The sequence below is a fragment of the Oryctolagus cuniculus genome, chromosome 14, assembly GCF_051225735.1.
Source record: "Oryctolagus cuniculus isolate XC-2025 breed Fujian yellow rabbit chromosome 14, ASM5122573v1, whole genome shotgun sequence".
Taxonomy (NCBI): Eukaryota; Metazoa; Chordata; class Mammalia; order Lagomorpha; family Leporidae; genus Oryctolagus; species Oryctolagus cuniculus.
In genome coordinates, this window is record NC_142880.1 from 25,315,385 (window position 1) to 25,334,844 (window position 19,460).

Sequence of the window (19,460 nt, forward strand, 5' to 3'; positions counted from 1 at the left end):
TTGTTTGTGTTTTGAGCAGTCACTGTGCCTTCTGCATCACTTCAGTGCTGGCAGTGTTTCATGGCCTTCAGCAATGTCCTGAAGTCTGGAAGGAAATGTATTGTGAATACATAGCCTGGACTTTTCATTTTATACCCACGTAATGCTCCTGCCACTTTTTTTTTTTTAAGATTTATTTATTTGAAAGTCAGAGTTACACAGAGAGGGAAAAAAAGGCAGAGAGAGAGAGAAGAGAGAGAAAGAGAGAGGTCTTCTGTTCGCTGGTTCACTCCCCAACTGGCCGCAACAGCCAGAGCTATACCTATTTGAAGCCAGAAGCCAGGAGCTTCTTCTGGGTTTCCCATGCAGGTTCAGGGGCCCTAGGACTTGGGCTGTCTTCTGCTTTCCCAGGCCATAGCAGAGAGCTGGATTGGAAGTGGAGCAGCCAGGACTGCAACCGCACCCATATGGGATGCTGGCACTGCAGGTGGCGGCTTAACCCTCCATGCCACAGTGCTGGCCGCACGTTAAAAAGAGGTCTTCCATTGGGAAATATCTGTGTGTGTGTGTGTGTGTGTGTGTGTTATTCAGTCTATTATTTCCCTTTTTTATGATATACTTGTGGGAAGCAACTTGGACTAGACTAAGTTACTCGAATTAAGACTTATTCTATGCATCTGCTCTCCAACAATATGGCTCTGGGAGAGGAGTAAACAGCTTCTAAGCAGTTACCTCTCGCCAACTTGATTGACTGAGCTGCAGGAGCTGATCTTGCTCCTGATTGGAGGAGAGCAGCGTACTCGGCGTGTGGGTAGCAGAGTTGGGATTGGTGGAAGAGGACTATAAAGGAGGAGAGAGACAACATGCACCAGGAACATCTATCTGAAGGAACACCTGAGCAGCCCCCGAGAGAGCTGGCCGGCGGTGTGCCGCTCCCCCGTGGAAGTGGGGAAAGTGGCAGGGGGAACCGCCCTTCCACGGAGGTGGAAGGGACGGTAGCCAACCCGGGAAGAACCAGCAGCAAACCCAGGGAGGGCCGAGCAGACAAAAGAACAGCGCAGGGTCCTGTGTCGTTCCTCCGCGAAGAGGGGGAGCGACATAATGGTGCCGTGACTCGGATAGGAAACCTAGGCAGGGTTTAGTGTCGTTCCTCCACGAAGAGGGGGAGTGACAATACTAGTTTTCTATTTTGTTAATCAAATGACCAAGTCATGCTCATTTTAAGGAAAAGGGTAATTTATACAACTAGTTCACTTTCTCATGACAGCATTGACACATCTTTGTTAGACAGGTATTCAGGTGTTCAGAGGTGTGGTCTGTTGTGACATTTGTGCCTGGAAGTTTAACTGGTATTCATGTTCATGTATCATTTTCTCATCACAGTTGACTTCAAACCTCGTGCCAGCATGGATACTGTCCATCACATGTTACTTTTTGGATGCAATATGCCTTCGTCCACTGGAAGTTACTGGTAAGGATAATTGACTCACAATTAGAAAAGGATGTAGAAAAGGTGTGTTTTTCACAAGTACAAAGAATATTTGTGCAAGTACTCTATAACTCATTAATTAATAGGTGGGATGTTTTTCAGAGAAAGAACCTTGTTTGTTGGGCTCTTGTGTTTATCAAAGTTTATCACAGTTATTTAGTTTGCTCTGAAATGTATCTCTCAGTCTTCATCAATCTATGTCTCTTATCATGTATGCTGTGTCCAGGCATGGGAGGCTTGTAATTAAAGTCTGAAATTTTTGGTTCTGGTGTTAGTTTTTTTTTAAGCTCATGATCTTGCCCAAAGAGCACCATAGTTCTATTCATTAAGTATTCTTTTGTCCCAGACTGTGCTAGGTGACCAGACATACCCTTTCATATTAGCCTAATGTTCCTGCAAAGCAGGTATTACAGTATGATCCCCATATTACAGACAGGAAGCCAGATGGTCAGAGACATCCAGAAAGTTGTGCAAGGTGGCTGAGCTGGTTAGTGCCAGACCAGGAATGAACCTAAGGTTGTCTGGTTCCAAATCCAAAGTCACTTCCACTTCCCCACATCGCCTCTTATTTATTCAGTAACAGTTGCAGTTTTAGAAATTATTTCAGTCACTATGGTGAGTCTTAATATCATGTCATGAACAATCAATAAACCGCTATTAAATGCCTCTGTCATAGGTGAGCACTGTGGGAGGTTCTAGAAGAAATTAAAACATGCTTCTACCCCCAGCAGTTTACAGCATACTTAGGGGTTGAGATCTTCCTTCCCCTTTTGTTCTCTGGTGTGCTTATAGATCAGTTAACTCTGAAGATAGCCATGCATTTGCAGCTTCATTTTTTGCACCTATACCCAGAATCACTGTTACATATTTAGCAGTCTGTGATGATTGGCGTGCTTTGCCTGGCATTGGGAAGGAATCTGCTTTGTCACATAGACCGGCAGGGCTCTTTCTGTGCACCCTCTTGCTCATTAGCCTGATACGAGGCACACAGCAACTGCTTTCCAGTCATTTTTTTAATAAACAATTGTAATGTGTATTTGGAACTGTTAAAAGCACAGGGCAATTAGTGGAAATCTCCCTGGACTGAATACCATCAAAGCATTTGTTAATAGGCTTAAGTTATTTGATGAGAGGGGCGTATCAAATAGGAACCCAACGCACATGACTGGGTTCATGTAAAAATGGAGTCAGCAGGTCACAGTTAATACCCTTTGATATTAACATTCCAGTTTTTGCTCTTCAGTAAATTTTTGTAAATAAAATTCTGGGATTAAAAGATTATTCTGTGACAGCCTTTTCTGAATCTTATACAGCAAATCATATCCTTTAGTCTTTATGATTTAAAAATATTTCTTCTGAAATTATCAATATTTACCTTTGGATTAGAATGATTGAAAATGGCTAGAGAGGATATAAGCTTTTAAAATCTGATTCAGCTTCACCTTGTTTAAAGGAGATGAATGAAAAAATAGCATGTAAATGCTATTGTGGTTCTAATTGTTAAAAAAATTATATAAAATCAACCAAGCCTCATTCACTGTTGCTATTTTAAGGGAATAGCAAAACAAACACTTTACTTTGGTCCTTGAAAAATACTTACTAGAGTTCATAAATATCCTATTCTGAAATTATGTCTATAAAATATAGTGACCAAAAGAAATTCAAGTTGGGGAAAAAGAGTATTCAAAGAAAAATGTAAATTAAAGTGAAAACAAGAATTTTAAGTAAACTACTAAATATATATAGATACATTATTTTGTTAAAATTACTATTTGAAAGGCAATATGGTAGAATGAAAGAGAAGTGAACTAACTGATTGGAGTCTTTGGACTGATTGTTTAGCCTACCTGTGCTAGACTTAGTTTTTCATTTTTCAGTTGGAGATTTACACTAGATCATTCATAAAACTTCTTTGTGGCCGGTGCCGTGGCTCAATAGGCTAATCCTCCGCCTGCAGCGCCAGCACACAGGGTTCTAGTCCCGGTTGCCCCTCTTCCAGGCCAGCTCTCTGCTGTGGCCAGGGAGTGCAGTGGAGGATGGCCCAAGTGCTTGGGCACTGCACCCCATGGGAGACCAGGAGAAGTACCTGGCTCCTGCCATCGGATCAGCATGGTACGCCGGCCGCAGCAGCCATTGGAGGGTGACCCAACGGCAAAGAAAGACCTTTCTCTCTGTCTCTCTGTCTCTCTCTCTCACTGTCCACTCTGCCTGTTAAAAAAAAAAAAAAAACACTTCTCCGTGCTCTAAAATTCTGTGACTATAAATTGCATGCAAATGCTGTCAGATTGGAAAGTTGCTATCACTAGGAGTTGTGTGCACTGGTTCACTCACTTTAAGCAAGCCCTTGTGCTTTGCCAGTCAGTTGCATCATTGAATAATTAGAATTCTTTATAAAAATTATACCCATATCTTTTTAAATGTGTTTAAATACTTGGCTTATAGCCTGTATTCCCACTTATCCTGTAGGTTTGTTTTAATTGACTTTATAACCATAAATCAAAAGCAATAACTGGTACTATTATTCATCCCAAGCTCAAAGTTTTCACCTAACATTTGAAATAATTATTTATTTATTTTATTTGTTTGAAAGAGAGACAGAGACTGATCTCCCATTCATTGGTTCATTCCTCAAATGCCTGCCCGCAACAGTCAGAGCTGGGCCAGACCAAAATCAGGAGCTGGAAACTCAGCACAGGACTCCCACAGGGGTGGCAAGGACCCAGATATTTTAACTATAACCTCCTGCTTCCTAGGGTACACATTAGTGGGAAATTGGAATCAGGAGCCAAGTCAGGGCCCAATCCCAGGCACACTGACACACTGATACGAGATGCAGGTGTCCCACTGCATCAAATGCCTGACCTATAAAACATTTAGAAAACCATCTCTCTTTTTTTAACCTCCTAGAAACCTTTTATTTAAGGTATACAAACTTCATGCATTTCATAAATACAATGTCAGCAACGTAGTGATAGTGATCTTCCCACTGTACCCAGCCTCCCACCCCTATTCCCACCCTTCTTCCTCCTCCCCTTCCTGTTTCCATTCTTATTTTTACTAATATCTATTTTCAATTAACTCTATACACAAAAGATTAACTCTATACTAAGTAAAAATTTCAACAAATATTAGTTAAAAAAAAAAACTGTTCCACAACAGTTTTTTTATTTCTTTTTTGATTGCTTTTATGACCCACTGTTCATTCAGGAGCGTGTTGTAATGTGTTTGCATGTGTTCTAGAGATTCTTGAATTGTTGATTTACAGCTTCATTCCATTGTGGTGAGAGAAGATGCATGGTATGATTTTGATTTTTTTTTTTTAATTTGCCGAGACTTACTTTATGCCCTGGCCAGTGGTCTATCTTAGAGAAAGTTCCATGTACTGCTGAGAAGAATGTGTATTCTGTAACTATAGAATTAAAAGTTCTGTAGATATCTGTTAGGTCCATTTGGCCTGTAGTGTCAATTAACTGCTGTTTCCTTGCTGATTTTCTGTCTGGTTGATTTGTCCAGTGCTGAAAGTGGGGTACTGAAGTCACTCCTTGGTTTTGTATGGTGGTTTATGTCTCCCTTTAGATCCATTATCATTTCTTTTAAATAGCAGGTGCCCTCTAATTAGGTGCATATACATTTATTATAGTCACATCTTCCTGTTGAATTGATTCCTTAATCATTGCATAGTGTCCTTCTTTGTCTTTGATAACCATGTTTCTGTGTGTAGGACATCCTTATGCATCTTTGGTAAGGCTGGATAAGTGGTGACAAATTCTTTCAATTTCTGTTTGCTATGGAAGGTCTTTATTTCACCTTCATTCATAAATGAGAGCTTTGCAGGGCACAGTATTCTGAGTTGACAGATTTTTTTTTTTTGAAGACTTGGAATATATCTCGCCATTCTCTACTACCCTGCAGGGTTTCTGATGAGAAGTCAGCTGTGAGTCTAACTGGTGATCCTCTGAAATAATCTGGCATTCTCTCATGCACATCTTTGAATCTTTTCTTCATGTTTTACTTTGGAGAGTTTGGCTACAATGTGTCACAGTGAAGCTTTTTTCTGGTCATGTCTATTGGGAGTTCTATGTGCTTCCTGTACTTGGACATCCCTCTTTCTTTCTCCAAGTTAGGAAAGTTTTCTGTAATTATTTCACTAAAAAGGCCTTCTAATCCATTCTCTCTTTCCATACCTTCAGGAACTTCTAAGATCCATATGTTGGGTCATTTGATAGTATCCCATAAATCTCCAACACTTTTTTATAGCTTTCTAATTTATTTTTATTTATTTATTTATTTATTTTTTGGCCTGACTGTAAAATTTCCAAAGGTTTGCCTTCTGACTTGAATATTCTTTATTCTGCTTCACCAATTCTGTTGTTAAGGCTTTCCATTTCATTTTTAATTTGTTCTATTGAATTCTTCATTCCCAATGTATATTTTTTTTGACAGGTAGAGTTATAGACAGTGAGAGACAGAGTCTTTCACTCCCCTAATGGCTGCCCTCCTGGTCTCCCATGTGGGTGCAGGGACCCAAGCACCTGGGCCATCCTCCACTGCCCTCCCAGGCCACAGCAGAGGGCTGGGCTGGAAGAGGAGCAACCGGGACTAGTACCTGGGGTGCCGGCGCCGCAGGCGGAGGATTAGCCAAGTGAGCCATGGTGCCGGCTCAATATATTGTTTTGATTTCTCTTTAAAATCTCAGTTTCATGAGAAAAATTTTTTTTCATGTCATGTATTTTTTTTTAGTTCATGGATTTGCTTCTGATTACTTCTAAGTAGTCCTACAATCAATTTTTTGAATTCCATTTCTGGCATTTTTTCAATCTCTTCATTTTCACATTCTGGTTTTGAAGTATTGTTGTGTTCCTTTGGGGGCAGCATGTTGCCTTCCTTGTTTCTTGAATTTCTGAGTTTATTTTTAGGCATTTGTGGAGATACTTACTAGTTTATTTTTTTTCCCTGTGATGGCCTTTAATTTTGGATTATTGCCTCTGTGGATTAGTGGAGGTTGATCTCAGGGAATACCCTGAGGTGTGTGCTGGGTGTGGCCAGGGAGTTCTGCTCAGTGCTTCAGGGTGAGGGCATGGTGAATCTCCTCTTTTTTTTTTTTAAGCAGAAGGGAGGTTTATTCAGCTCTGTTGGCATAGTCTCATGCTTACTCCTCCAAGGGGACCAGTGCCTGGGTCCTAGCCCCAGTGGGTACAATATTCATTCCCACTGCCACAAGAACCACACAAAGGATCCATGAAGTCCTCGGTGTGAGCAGAGATCCTACAGCAGTGAACCTCACCAGGGAACCAGGGAGCGGTGAGCACGTGGAGCCTCCCACAGTGACTGCCCAATGTCCCAGCCACACCCTGCATTCTCTCACACAGCCACAGTGTTTTCACAGTCCCAGCACATAAAGCTCCCACAGCCATAAGCACCCAACTTCTTGTCAATTCTCCCAGCCAGAACTCAGGCGTCTCCTCTCAGCTGGTTGCTGGGTGCATAGACATGAGCCGGGGCAGCTGTTACATATTTCCAAAATGGCACCCGCCCACTCTCAGCTAGTTGCAGGACACCAGTGTCAGGTGGTTGACAGGAGAGAAATATGCCCCCACTTTGTTTTTTCTCTAGGTTGGCAGGTACACTGCCCCCCACGGGGCTCCAAGCCAGAATCACACCAGGCTCTTCCTGCAACTTTATCACCAGTGGCTTGGGCTACTGCAGTCCGGTCTCACCTCACTCTGCAAAGCTGGCGCTGAGGCTCCCGGCTGCTGGGGTCCTAGTTGTGCATGTCCACACCCTCCACATAGATCCAGAGTGTCCCTCTAATTTGTATGGAGTTGTTTCTGCTGTTTTCTCCCTAACTTTTCCCTGAAATGGCACTCTCTTCACGTTTTTTCATACTATCTGCCCCTAGACTAGAGCAGTAAACTCCCTTCCTATCCTGCCATCTAGGTGCCTTTCCAAAACTGATAGCTATAGGGGCTATTCTGTATGCAAACTAGAAGACAGGCATGAAGCTAAATTGTCCTAGTGCCTCTGACTTGCACAATCCAGCCTGATTTTCCATGTAAGGATGGAATAGAAGACTTATCCCACCACAGCTGGCAAAATCTGTGTCTCTCTCAAAGAACTAGAGCTCACATCTATTTCATGGGTTGCTTCGCAAAAACAGCCCACAGTGCCTGACAGGCAGGCTCAGCCCTGGAGACGGAAGTCAGCCAAAGTCTTCCACTGTTCAGCTTTGTATCCTCCCACCTGAATTATAACACTAATAACAAAAATCTATCAGTGTCAAAAGTCTTGCATTCTTTTTCTACAATCTCAGTCATGGAATTTATCATACTCATGTTACAGTTGCAAATCTATTCCTCAATTGCTCCAAGGTATAGACAGCAATTGAATGAAGACTGCCTCCCTCTCTTAACACATATATTTTTAGGTAAGATACCGATTGTGGTGTTTGATGCTTAAGAATGTCAAACACTCATTCACACTCTAGGGAAATATTCAAGGGAAGACAAAGCTATTTTAATGCAAAAAGAAGAAGCTATGAAGATATTTTAACACCAAAATGTCAAACCCAGATTCTCCCCTCTTTTCAATGTGTGAGTGAGGCTTTCCTCATGTTTTCACTTGAATATTCTGGTTTTATTGCCAGAAGGTTGGCAAATAGGTGTATGTCTTTAACAGAGAAAACATTTTTCTCCTGAAATTATGAACTTACAATTCATCCTCTGTCTTTAGGTGGCACTTTTAATAGGAAGGCAAAGAGCTATTCTGATGATGTTTCACTGTTGGGCTGCCCTCCTCTGCTCTTTGTAATTGCCTCTTTCTACTGTTCATTAAAATATATTTACAGTTATATTAAGTTTACATGAAAATAGTAGACACAGCATGAAGCAGTTTTCATTAAGTAGTCATTTTCATTTTGAAGGTTTTTTCCTGTACACACATTCCAGTCTTTTGTGTCTCATTCCAAATTAGCAGCTCACACTGGTTATGTGTCTAGTTAATTATATGCATGTGCATGTAAATTGCATACATTGATGTGAACCTTTTAATATACTGTGGGGTGGTCCCTTTATAGTTAGAGTAGGCCTAGTGCTCAGTTCCAAATTAACATACCTCTGGAGGATGCAAATAAGGACCAGCTGATGGAAAAGCTGCAGCTCCGCTGACCCATGTGGAGAATGCAGCAGTCCCTGCCAGACAGAACCCCTCTTCCCTCCTTTCCAGGGCTTTGAAAGGAAGAGACGGTGAACCACATCTAGGGCCCAAGGGACTGTGAGTGCACCAAGGTGGAGGAAGCATAGCCATGGCATGTGTTGGGGGACTTTAGTTGTGCTTGTAGACTTCATTCGAAGTGTGGTAGTTCTACGTTCCCCAGATTTGGTGGCTGAATATGAACCATCAGTGAGCAGATGCTCATTTGGGCTTTTCAAGGGTCAATAAATGGAAGTGCTGAAAACTTGATCATTTAAACGCAAGATTCTATTACTGGTCTTCATGAAAAAAATAGTAAATTTTTAGGAGACCTTGAAAGTTAAAATATTGTATGTATCTATTTTATGAGTACCCTTCTTTACTCTTTCTTAACACTGAAATTTCTTGTTAAATGATGAGTGGTTAGCTATTGAGAGCTCCACTATTTTAAATCATGATTTTTGTTTATATAAGTTGTTTTCATCATTTGGGAGAATTCTGGAATACTGTCTTTTTTCAAATGTTCAGTTGAAGGCTGTGTGCATTTTATTCCACTGACCACAGACACAGGGCACACTGACCACTAACACAGACACAGTATAGAATCGCAAACCCCAAGATCTTGTGTTCAAATTTTTGCATGATGAAAGGTGACTAGGGTGGTCTTCTTACATGGCATGACTGCTTTAACCACAGCTAAAGTTGTAAGTTTTTGTCATTAAATTGTATTTTTAAAATATTTTCCATGACACTTATGACCAAGTAATCTTGACAAATCAGAGATTGTCTGATGTGTTTTGCAAAGAAGATTCCTGGCTTGGCAGAGGAGGCTCTTTCCAGCTGTTCGGACATGGAGTTGTTCTCAGCTAAACCTGTGGTGCTTTGCCATTCTAGGAAGCATTCTCTTAAATCCCTTTCAATGGTGGTGTGTATTTATTAACCACCTGCTGTGTCTTTTTAAATGTCACTATCTCCACAGAGTTACACAAAGAAAAGTAGCTAAAACACACACATACAGACACACACACACAGGGAGAGGGAGAGGGAAGGCCTCCATGCGAGGCATTCTGCTTGGTTGCTCATGTAAATGGCTGGTTAGTTTTCTTCAGGGTGATGTAGGGGTTTGTTTGATAGGTCTGGAGCTTTGTTGCCTCCCTCATGGTGATATAGACCGTGGGTGAGAACAGCATTTGCATATATGCTGCTTCTGTTCCTCCTTTCCATATCTTAGCTACTTGTCATCTACTCACTACACAGCAAGTCACCATGTACCTTCTGCCATAGGAAATTTCTCAAGTTAAGCTATATAGTATACTTGTCAGTATAAATAAAAATAGTACTGTCTCTACAATCTACATTTCCCTTGTTCTCAGCACTCTAAAATGTGCCTTTGACACAGTTTAGACATAAATTTCTGCTGTATAAATCACATCAATTTCCTTTTATGCACTTTGCTATTGTAATAGAATTGGGTTATATTGCACATTGAGATAATATAACAGGTCAGTTTTTAAAAATATAGTTGGTATCTGGTTCCGACTTCCAGTCACTAATGATTATGTTTCTTGGTTAGCAATTTTTAGGTGCTGGATTAGGGAGATGTTGATAGGAGTGCCTTAGCAACAGCCAGATTCGTAGTGACTAATGTCAACTGTAATAAAACAGAATGCCATGGTTGTAACTGTTTTGACAGTTTCAGCAGAGACAAACACTACATAATGTTGGACGTTATTCTCCACTCAGAAGACTGGTATCTGTTTTATACAGAGCAGTAGTGTGAGAGAAACTTCAAATGTCTTATGGAAAAATGGAATTAAAGGATGTATATTTTGGTTCAAAAAAAATGAAATCCATGCAAGCTTTCGCTCTCTCCATAATACATCTTTCCCATGACATTTTTTTTTTGAAAGGCAGAGAAACAGAGAGAGCTCCAATTCACTGTTTTTTTTTTCTTTTTGTTTCTTTTTTATTTATTTATTTATTTTATTTTGACAGGCAGAGCGGACAGTGAGAGAGAGAGACAGAGAGAAAGGTCTTCCTTTTGCCGTTGGTTCACCCTCCAATGGCCACTGCGGCCAGCGCGCTGCGGCCGGCGCACCGTGCTGATCCGATGGCAGGAGCCAGGTGCTTCTCCTGGTCTCCCGTGGGGTGCAGGGCCCAAGGACTTGGGCCATCCTCCACTGCCTTCCCAGGCCACAGCAGAGAGCTGGCCTGGAAGAGGGGCAACCGGGACAGAATCCGGCGCCCCGACCGGGACTAGAACCTGGTGTGCCGGTGCCGCAAGGGGGAAGATTAGCCTAGTGAGGCGCGGCGCCGGCCTCCAATTCACTGTTTCACTCCCCAAAAGCCCACAATGGCCAGGGCTGGATCAGGCCGAAGCTGGGTCTTCCACATGAGCGACAGGAACCCAGTTACTTGCATTATCACCTGCTGCCTCCTAGGGTGCACGTCAGCAGGAACCTGGAATCAGGAACACAACTCCTTATTGATAGAGCCCAGGTATTCCAGTATGGGACGTGAGCATCTTAACCAATAGGCCAGTGCCCCTGCATCCCCACAGCACTGTTTTTAGCTTAGAGCCGGGGTTTTGAAATCAGAACATTTTGGTTTAAATCTCTTATCTTCTTATTAATTGTAGTGAAGATTGGTCAACTGATTCGGCCAGTATTGACCTGTTTCCTCATTATCCAGCCTCATTGGCCCATTATGCAGATTAAGTGATGTGATGGACATAATGTACTTGGTGTAATACATGTCACAAAGAACTGGTAGCTCTTATTCGTTTGCTAATTAAGTATTTGTTGTCCATCCACTGTATACTAAACACTATGAATTGCATGTGGACAAAACACACACCCTTTGCTCTTGTGGACTTTCTAACCTCTCCCATCTCCTTGGAGTGAGGAAGAGAGGGGGTCATTAGCTATGGTGTTGTTTATCAGGCTGGTACCTGGTAATCACTGTTAGCATTTAGCTTTCCCACTGGGTGTCTTTCATATCATTATGTGAGTAGATGTCCGTTGCATTGACGTTCTCATAGGATTTTTGAATTGGGAAACATATCTTGTAAATTTATAGAACAGTTAATGGTGATCGAACACCTGACTCATACTGAATGCAATTTTGAAAGGTAAGCACATTCCACCCAGTGCCATTGATTTTATGTTTGTTTCTCTAAGAAACTCTCTCACTCTAATTTTCCTGGCTGAGGTTCTGGAAGATTCTTCACTGCATTAATATTGGAACATATAGCCATACAGACTTAACATGAGGGCATGACAATTTTATTTATCTTTTAATTGTGTGAGCTCAAAGAAGTAATGAGTTATTGGTTCTGATCTTCTCTGAGTAACCTTGGGTTTTAAATAGCCTTTAACAAATACAACTAGAGATTACTTTTAACAGTCACTCATGCTTCATTTGGATAATTCAAAACGACAGGCCAGCACTTTTCAGCACTTGGCACAGTCAGAAAATATTCACGCCATCCAAATGGTTTCCCTCTGGATTGGGAGTGAGAGGCATTCTATAGGAAAGGTCCCGGAATCTATAGTATCTTATTTTGAAATGTTAATTTTCACCATTTCTACTAGGAACACTAAGAAGCCACAAGAGAGCTATGTGAATCTTTTCACAGTTTAATTGGCTTAATCTGGACAAACCTTTAAGAGAAGCTGCTGCAATGATAAGAATAAGAAACCAGGTTGATGAAGCCTGAAATTACGGCAGCAGTGGTCAAGGGTTACATCACTCCCTAGCGTTAAATCTCTTCTCTCCAGTAAGAAGAGTAAAACATCTCCTTCTGTTTTCACAGGACCCTTTTGGAAAGCCAGAATATGTAATAGCATCATTCTCCTGCTGGTCATTTTATATGGGGAAATGTGTTGCAGTTTTCATGGGACTGTAAACATGAAGGGGCTTTATCCAAATGCTCTTTGCACTCAGTTGCATGACCCATTTCTCTCTCGTCTTTACGTGGTCCTCTCACTCATGAGTTTGAGGAATAGTGATAATATCCTGGTATCCTCTAGTGAGTCATTTTACTCAATTTTGAATTTAATATATTTTTTTAAATTATAAAAGAGTTTTAAAAAGCAAACCAAGGTTTGCTTTGGTTTCTTTTTTTTTTTTTTTTTACAAAGACCATGACTGATGTGTCATTTTTTGCTGGATTTCTTTTTTTATCTATTTGAAATGCAGACAGACATGGAGAGAGGGGGGGGGGAAGAGAGAGAGAGGGAGAGGTCTTCCATCTACTGGTTTACTTCCCAAATGCCCACAAAGCCAGGGCTGGGCCAGGGCAAAACCTGGAGCCTCATATTCAATCCAGGTCTCCAATGTAGGTGGAAGGGACCCAATTTCTTGAGCCATTACCTGCTGCTTCCCAGGGAACACTTGGCCAAAAGCTGGAATTAGAAATTGAGCTGGTTCTCAAAGCCATCTACTCCAGCATGAGATGCAGGCATCTCAAGCAGACTCTTAACCATTGCCCCAGACACCCACCCCCACAACCCAAAGTTTCTTATGCAGCTATTATTTTATCAGATTTGATAAGAGAATCAAATATAAAGTGATTATCCCTTTGTGAATAAGTCAGAAGGACTTCTTACTTCATCTAGATAATATTAGAACTGCATGCACAAATTACCCTTAGTTCAGATATAATAGTAGTAATCAAAGCTTGTCTTCACATAATATTCTCTGCCCATAAATCAATTTCATGAATTGAGAAAGATGGGAGTGTGACAGCTAGAGCTTTGAATCGTGGTTTGGTTGTGGAACATTTGGAAGTTATTTAAACTCTCTGGGCTTATTCAGCTTTCAAGTTGAACTTATTTTCAGTGTTTTTTCCTTTTCTGTACATTTATTTGAGAGGCAGAGAGACAGAGCTCTCATCTGCTGCTTCACTCCCCAAATGCCCACAAAACCTGAGTCTGGGCCAGGCTGAAGCCAAGAATCAGAAAGTCACTCCAGGTCTCTCACATGAGTGGTAGGGACTCAACTATGTGGGCCAGGGTACACATCAGCAGAGGTTGAAATCAGAAGTGGAGCCGGGACTCAAACCCAGGCACTCGGAAGTGGGCTGTGATATGGGATGCAGGCACCACAGGCAGCATCTGAAACCACTAAGATCAATGCCTGTCCCTATGGTGTTGTTATGACAGTGACTATAAGTTGGTTTGTGCAAAATATTGGGGAAATAATAAGAATAATAAATCTATATTTATTTATACTTTAGTTAAAATGTTATAAAAGATTTATTTATTTATTTGATAGGCACAGTGCCAGAGAGGGAAGAGGGGAGAGAGAGAGAGACAAACAGACAGACACCCATCGATTTACTCCCTAAATGGCTGCAACCATTAGGGCTGGTCCAGGCCAAAACCAGGAGCCGAGAACCCATCCAGGTCTTCCACATAAGTGGCAGTTGGGCCATCCTCTATTGCTTTCTCAGGTGCCTTAGTGGGGAGGTGGATTGGAAGTGGAGCAGCTGGCACTAGAACTGGCACTCTCATATGGGAAGCCAGTGTAAAGGCAGCTTAATCACCTACACCACAAGTCTGGCCCCATAAATTTTTTTATCTAAATTTTTGATAAATATTTTTACTCTTTACTCTGTAGTACAATTTAAGCTAATTCAGTTTGGAAGTTTAAAAAACTTCTATGAATGGAAAGTTTAAAAAACTCACTTACTGGTGAAATTAACCGAACATTTGTGGAGTATTGTTACCAGGAAGGGTGCAGGTACTGGGAGGACAGGGTGACAGACATGACTGCAAATCTCCAAGCAGTCTGGCAGGAAAGAGAGATGCATAAGCTGTTGTGTGGGGCCACTGCTAGGGTTAAAGGAGAGATGTTGAATGGCTGGGGATCAGAGAATGCTCCCTGATTGAGAAAACTTACACTGAATCTTAAAGGAAATGGTGAGGAAGAGTTTCATGCAGAGAGCTAGGAAAGGTTAGTCTGGGCAAAGAAAACAGAGAAGAAAGAGATTGGAAACTGGCAGCAACTTGGGATGACTGAGGGGTTTTGTCTGGAAATAGAACAGGGTCCCAGATCATAAAAGGCCTTAAGTGTTACACTGCAATGTTTGGGTTTTATTTTCATGTTATTTTTGGGAAGCATTGGAAAGATTTTGAGCCAGCAAGTGACATAATCAAATGCGTAGCTTAGAAAAATTTACTAAACCAGTTGTTTTCTCTGTTATATTTCTTTTTTTTTTTTTTTTTTTTTTTGACAGGCAGAGTGGATAGTGAGAGAGAGAGACAGACAGAGAGAAAGGTCTTCTTTTTGCCGTTGGTTCACCCTCCAATGGCCGCCGCGGCCGGCGCATCGCGCTGATCCGAAGGCAGGAGCCAGGTGCTTCTCCTGGTCTCCCAAGGGGTGCAGGGCCCAAGCACTTGGGCCATCCTCCACTGCCTTCCCAGGCCACAGCTGAGAGCTGGCCTGGAAGAGGGGCAACCGGGACAGAATCCGGCGCCCCGACTGGAACTAGAACCCGTTGTGCCGGCGCCGCAAGGCGGAGGATTAGCCTAGTGAGCCGCGGCGCCGGCCACTCTGTTATATTTCAATCGGGTCCTATCTAGTCAGACATTAAAAATCAACTTCCATATCAGAGGAACAAAATTATCTTGTTTAACCTAAGACTGTCATCGTGTTGATGTGAAGCACTTGGATATTTATGATCTTTGTTGAAAGCTATGAAAATTGCCACCCAGATCTTCAAATTTTAGTAGCTCACAGCAGTGAGAGAGAAAGTTCATCACATCTGACAGTCTCATTTCTTTAACGATGATAGTACAAGGCCAAGAAGAAAAATCTTTGCTTTTGGGCACTGTCCAGCACTCTGAGCTTTTTAACACACTTGGCACAAGGATGTCACAGACATTTGCTCCAACATACAGTTCTCACATGGTAATGATCCTTCATCGTAAGGACATTGTGTTTGACAGTGAACAGTAAAAAACCACTGGTTGATGTGTTTTACATTACACATTACACAGTCTCTTTCTGCAGCCTGATTTATGGAAACAAGAACATTTGCTGAGCATAACCTCATCGGAGCCTCCTGGCTCCTGGTCCTCACCTTAATTCAGACAGAAACACTGTCATCTGCACTTACTGTCTGTTCTCCAACCACATTTCTGGCTATAAGCAGGAAGCATTGTAGGAGTCCCTGCCTCTGAGTAGCAAGGAACTTGTTACCCATGTTTTTTTGTATCTAAGACCTGGATGCTTTCCTGGTTTCCGGAGTCCATGTCTAACCTGGTTAGGAAGCCACTACCGTCTGCCTTCACTTCCTTGGGCAGTGCACATTTTTTTTCCTTGTGTGAGCCCACCTCTTGCCCAGGAAACTGGGTGTGCTCTTGTGCTTGGTAGTCTTTCAGCCTTTCAAAGCTGCCAAAATTCAACTCTGACCTTGTTTGGCCCCAATTTTCTATAATACAAAAATGCAAAAGCAACATAAAAAAGGTAATCTAACAATATATTGAACCAATCCATTTGTCTAATGAAACAAACCAAGCAATCTAGTGTAAGGAGAAAGTGTGGTTTGGAGTGAGGCAACTTAACATTTATTAGATTGGATTTACCAGATGTCCTAGTTATTGTACTGGGTGCCTTGCATACAACACCACAGCTGCCCTGTCAGAGATTGTCACGCATGAATTGGGTCTTCAGGAGCTTGTAAACATGCCTGATGTATACAGGTATCAACGGTAGTTCTGGATTTCAACTCCAATATTTCCCCCCCAAAGATGATTGATTGAATGATTGATTGATTTGAAAGATGCACACACACAGAGGGAGAGAGATATCAATCTTCCATCCTCTGGTCCACTCTCCAGATGGCAACATAACCAGGTCTGGGCCAGGCTAAAGCCAGCAGTCTGGAAGTCCATCAGGGTCTACCATGTGGGTGGCAGGGGCCCAAGTAATTGGGCCACCTTCCAGTGCTTTCCCAGGGTTATTAGCAGGGAGCTGGTTCAGAAGCAGAGTAGCTAGGACTCAGACGGATGCTCCCATACAGGATACTTAGCGACACAAGTGGTGGCTTAGCCCACTACACTACAGCGCCAGTCCCTCCAGGAACTTTTTGACACATCTTCACATTGTTCACGATACTGAACGTAGGCTCTATTTGTTGCTCTGGCCAGCAATTGGTTGCCAACACTTATCCACAAGGGGAAAATATGTGTGATAGTTCTTCAGGTCCACTTCCCCAGATCTCCACTGCACGAGGTAGGGTTTGTATGGCCTCTCCAATGCTTGCTTGGCTACCTGATTACATAGACTTCATCCCGCACAGACATATCAAGATGTGAATGGGATCATGTCTCATCAGGCCACAGATAAACAAAAATGCCTCTCCTTGTCCATGTGCTTTTTTTCCCACATAGAAATTATTTTCCTTGGCTTTTATTAGGATCTTAAAACTGCTATGTCTGCGTTAATGATATTTCATTATGCATGGCTTTCAAATGACTGCCCCACCCAATGTGAGCAATGTATGCATTTCACTACTTGAATCCTCAAGATAACTTTTTTTTCTCTTTTCAGGTTCTGTGATGAAGGAACCTGTACAGATAAAGCCAACATTCTGTATGCCTGGGCAAGAAACGCGCCCCCTACCAGGCTCCCCAAAGGTATGTCAGAGACTGCAGGACCCTAAGTTAAGCTGCTAGATTTCTGTCTCCCAAATGCTCTTCATTGTCGTCCTCCCCAGCTGTGGCTGATGATGTTGATTTTCACACTTCTAAGGGCCTGCATCACCTAGGTTGTGTTGAAAGGGTCTCATTCAAGTAGTTACCTTCTCTCAGTCTCCTTCTGGTGAGTAGTTTGCCCTCACAACAGCTTCGATTGAATCAGACAATAACCAAGTACACCTGAAGCCACCTTTGGCCTAAGGCACATTGGCTCTTGACAGCAGGAATGTTTCAGGAGCCCAGAGAGCTCAGAATAAATTGCTGTTTCAGCAAACAGGTTTTTTGTTCTGTTTTGTTTTTCTAAGAGTCGTGGAACCTAGGTATTTAATGTAATGCCAAACCTCGGCTGGCTTTCTTACTGTACCTCTAAACCAATCCTCACTTCCAATGTGTGAGTGAATTACCAGCTTCCCTTTTGGTGCCTTTCTGTTAGTTTCTTCTGTTAAAGGGATTGTGTGGTTCCATTCCACAGCAGGGCTTCCACGGTTTGTGAAGGATCTCACCAAGGGCTCACTACATTAAGCGAGTGTAACTGATTTTCCTCCGAGTTCCCGCTCTGGTTTACTGGGAGCTGCTACCAATCAAGTTAGAAAACTTAATAGGGAGACCCATTATTGGTTGGTTAATTTTTTAAAAAAGACTTTTGTTTATTTGAGAGGCAGAATTACAGAGAGAGGGAGAGACAGAGAGAAAGGTCTTCCATCCACTGGTTCACTCCCCAAATGGCTGCAATGGCCAGAGCTGAGCCCATCAGGAGCCAGGAGTTTCTTCTGGGTCTCCCATGCAGGTGCAAGGGCCCAAGCACTTGGGCCACCTTTCACTGCTTTTCCAGGCCATTAGTAGGAAGCTGGATTAGAAGAGGAGCAGCCAGGACACTAACTGGTGCCCATTGGGGATGCCAGCACTGCAGATGGAGGCTTAGCCTACTATACCACAGCGCCAACCCTGGTTGGTTAATAGTTTTAAGATCTATTTATGGAGCATATAGAAATACAGTTTTCCCTGTCTGTTATTTTCTGTGTTTCCCTCCCTTCTTTTTTTTTAAGGTCACTGGAAAACTCTATTAACAGTAAGACCATTATAAACACTGCCAATTTCAAAGCTTCAGTGACATACTGGGCATTGTAATCTCATTACTACCTAGTTTTCTCAGTGATATTTTTGGTTTTTTATTTTATTTTTTGGTTTTCTTTTTTTAAAGATTTATTTATTTGACGTGAAAGAGTTTCAAAGACAGGGAGAGACAGAGAGAGAGATTGAGAGATCTTCCAATCCACTGGTTCACTCCCCAAATGGCTGCAATGGCCAGGGCTGGGCCAGGCTAAAGCCAGGAGCCAAGAACTTCATGGGCCTCCAATGTGGATGGCAGGGGCTCAAGCACTTGGGCCATCCTCCATTGCTTTTCCCAGGCTATTAACAAGGAGCTGGATCGGAAATGGAGCAGATGGGATATGAACCAGAGCCCATATAGGATGCTGGAGTCATAGGTGGCAGCTTTACCCACTATACCACAAAGCTGGCCCCTCAGTAACACTTTTGTAGACAATGGTTTTCACATGGAAAGTAAATCAATTCTGAAATGCACCTAAGAAATCCATTTCTTATATTTACTCAGAAAATACAATGAATATGAATATGCACAAAATAGAACAGTGGAGTGGGCTTATATACTTGCATGTCTGTTAAATAATCAGCAGAAACAGGATTTTATTTTCTTTTGTTCTGTTTCTTTCAAAATGAGTGAGTTGTCCTCTTAAAGTGTAAGTGATTGCTTTGGCTCTGAAGTGGGATCTATGAATAGAATTCTATCATATCTTGGGAAGAAATGACATTATATTTGTGCTATTTTATTTCCCTTCAGATTTCATAGATCAGCAACCCAAGATTAGCTCTATTTGAGACTTCCATTTTAAAATATTAATTTATTTTCTCCTGTAAATCTTTAGGTGTTGGATTCAGGGTTGGAGGAGAGACTGGAAGTAAATACTTTGTCCTACAAGTACACTATGGGGACATCAGTGCTTTCAGAGGTAAGTTTTGAAATGCGGGAACTAAGCACAGTTTTCAATACTAAATTGTTTAAAATAGATGCACTATTA

General features: G+C 42.0%; 1 protein-coding gene across 6 annotated transcripts in view; it reads left to right on the plus strand.

The window, feature by feature from the left end:
- Positions 1-19,460, plus strand: part of PAM (peptidylglycine alpha-amidating monooxygenase) — a 342,095-nt gene that overhangs the window by 204,003 nt on the left and 118,632 nt on the right. For all 6 annotated transcript variants that reach the window (XM_089313069.1, XM_051853950.3, XM_051853946.3 and 3 more), the window contains 3 exons: positions 1,363-1,450; positions 17,216-17,301; positions 19,308-19,391. In XM_089313069.1, the coding sequence (XP_089169195.1) occupies positions 1,363-1,450; positions 17,216-17,301; positions 19,308-19,391 (258 nt within the window). The remainder of the gene's footprint in view (positions 1-1,362; positions 1,451-17,215; positions 17,302-19,307; positions 19,392-19,460) is intronic.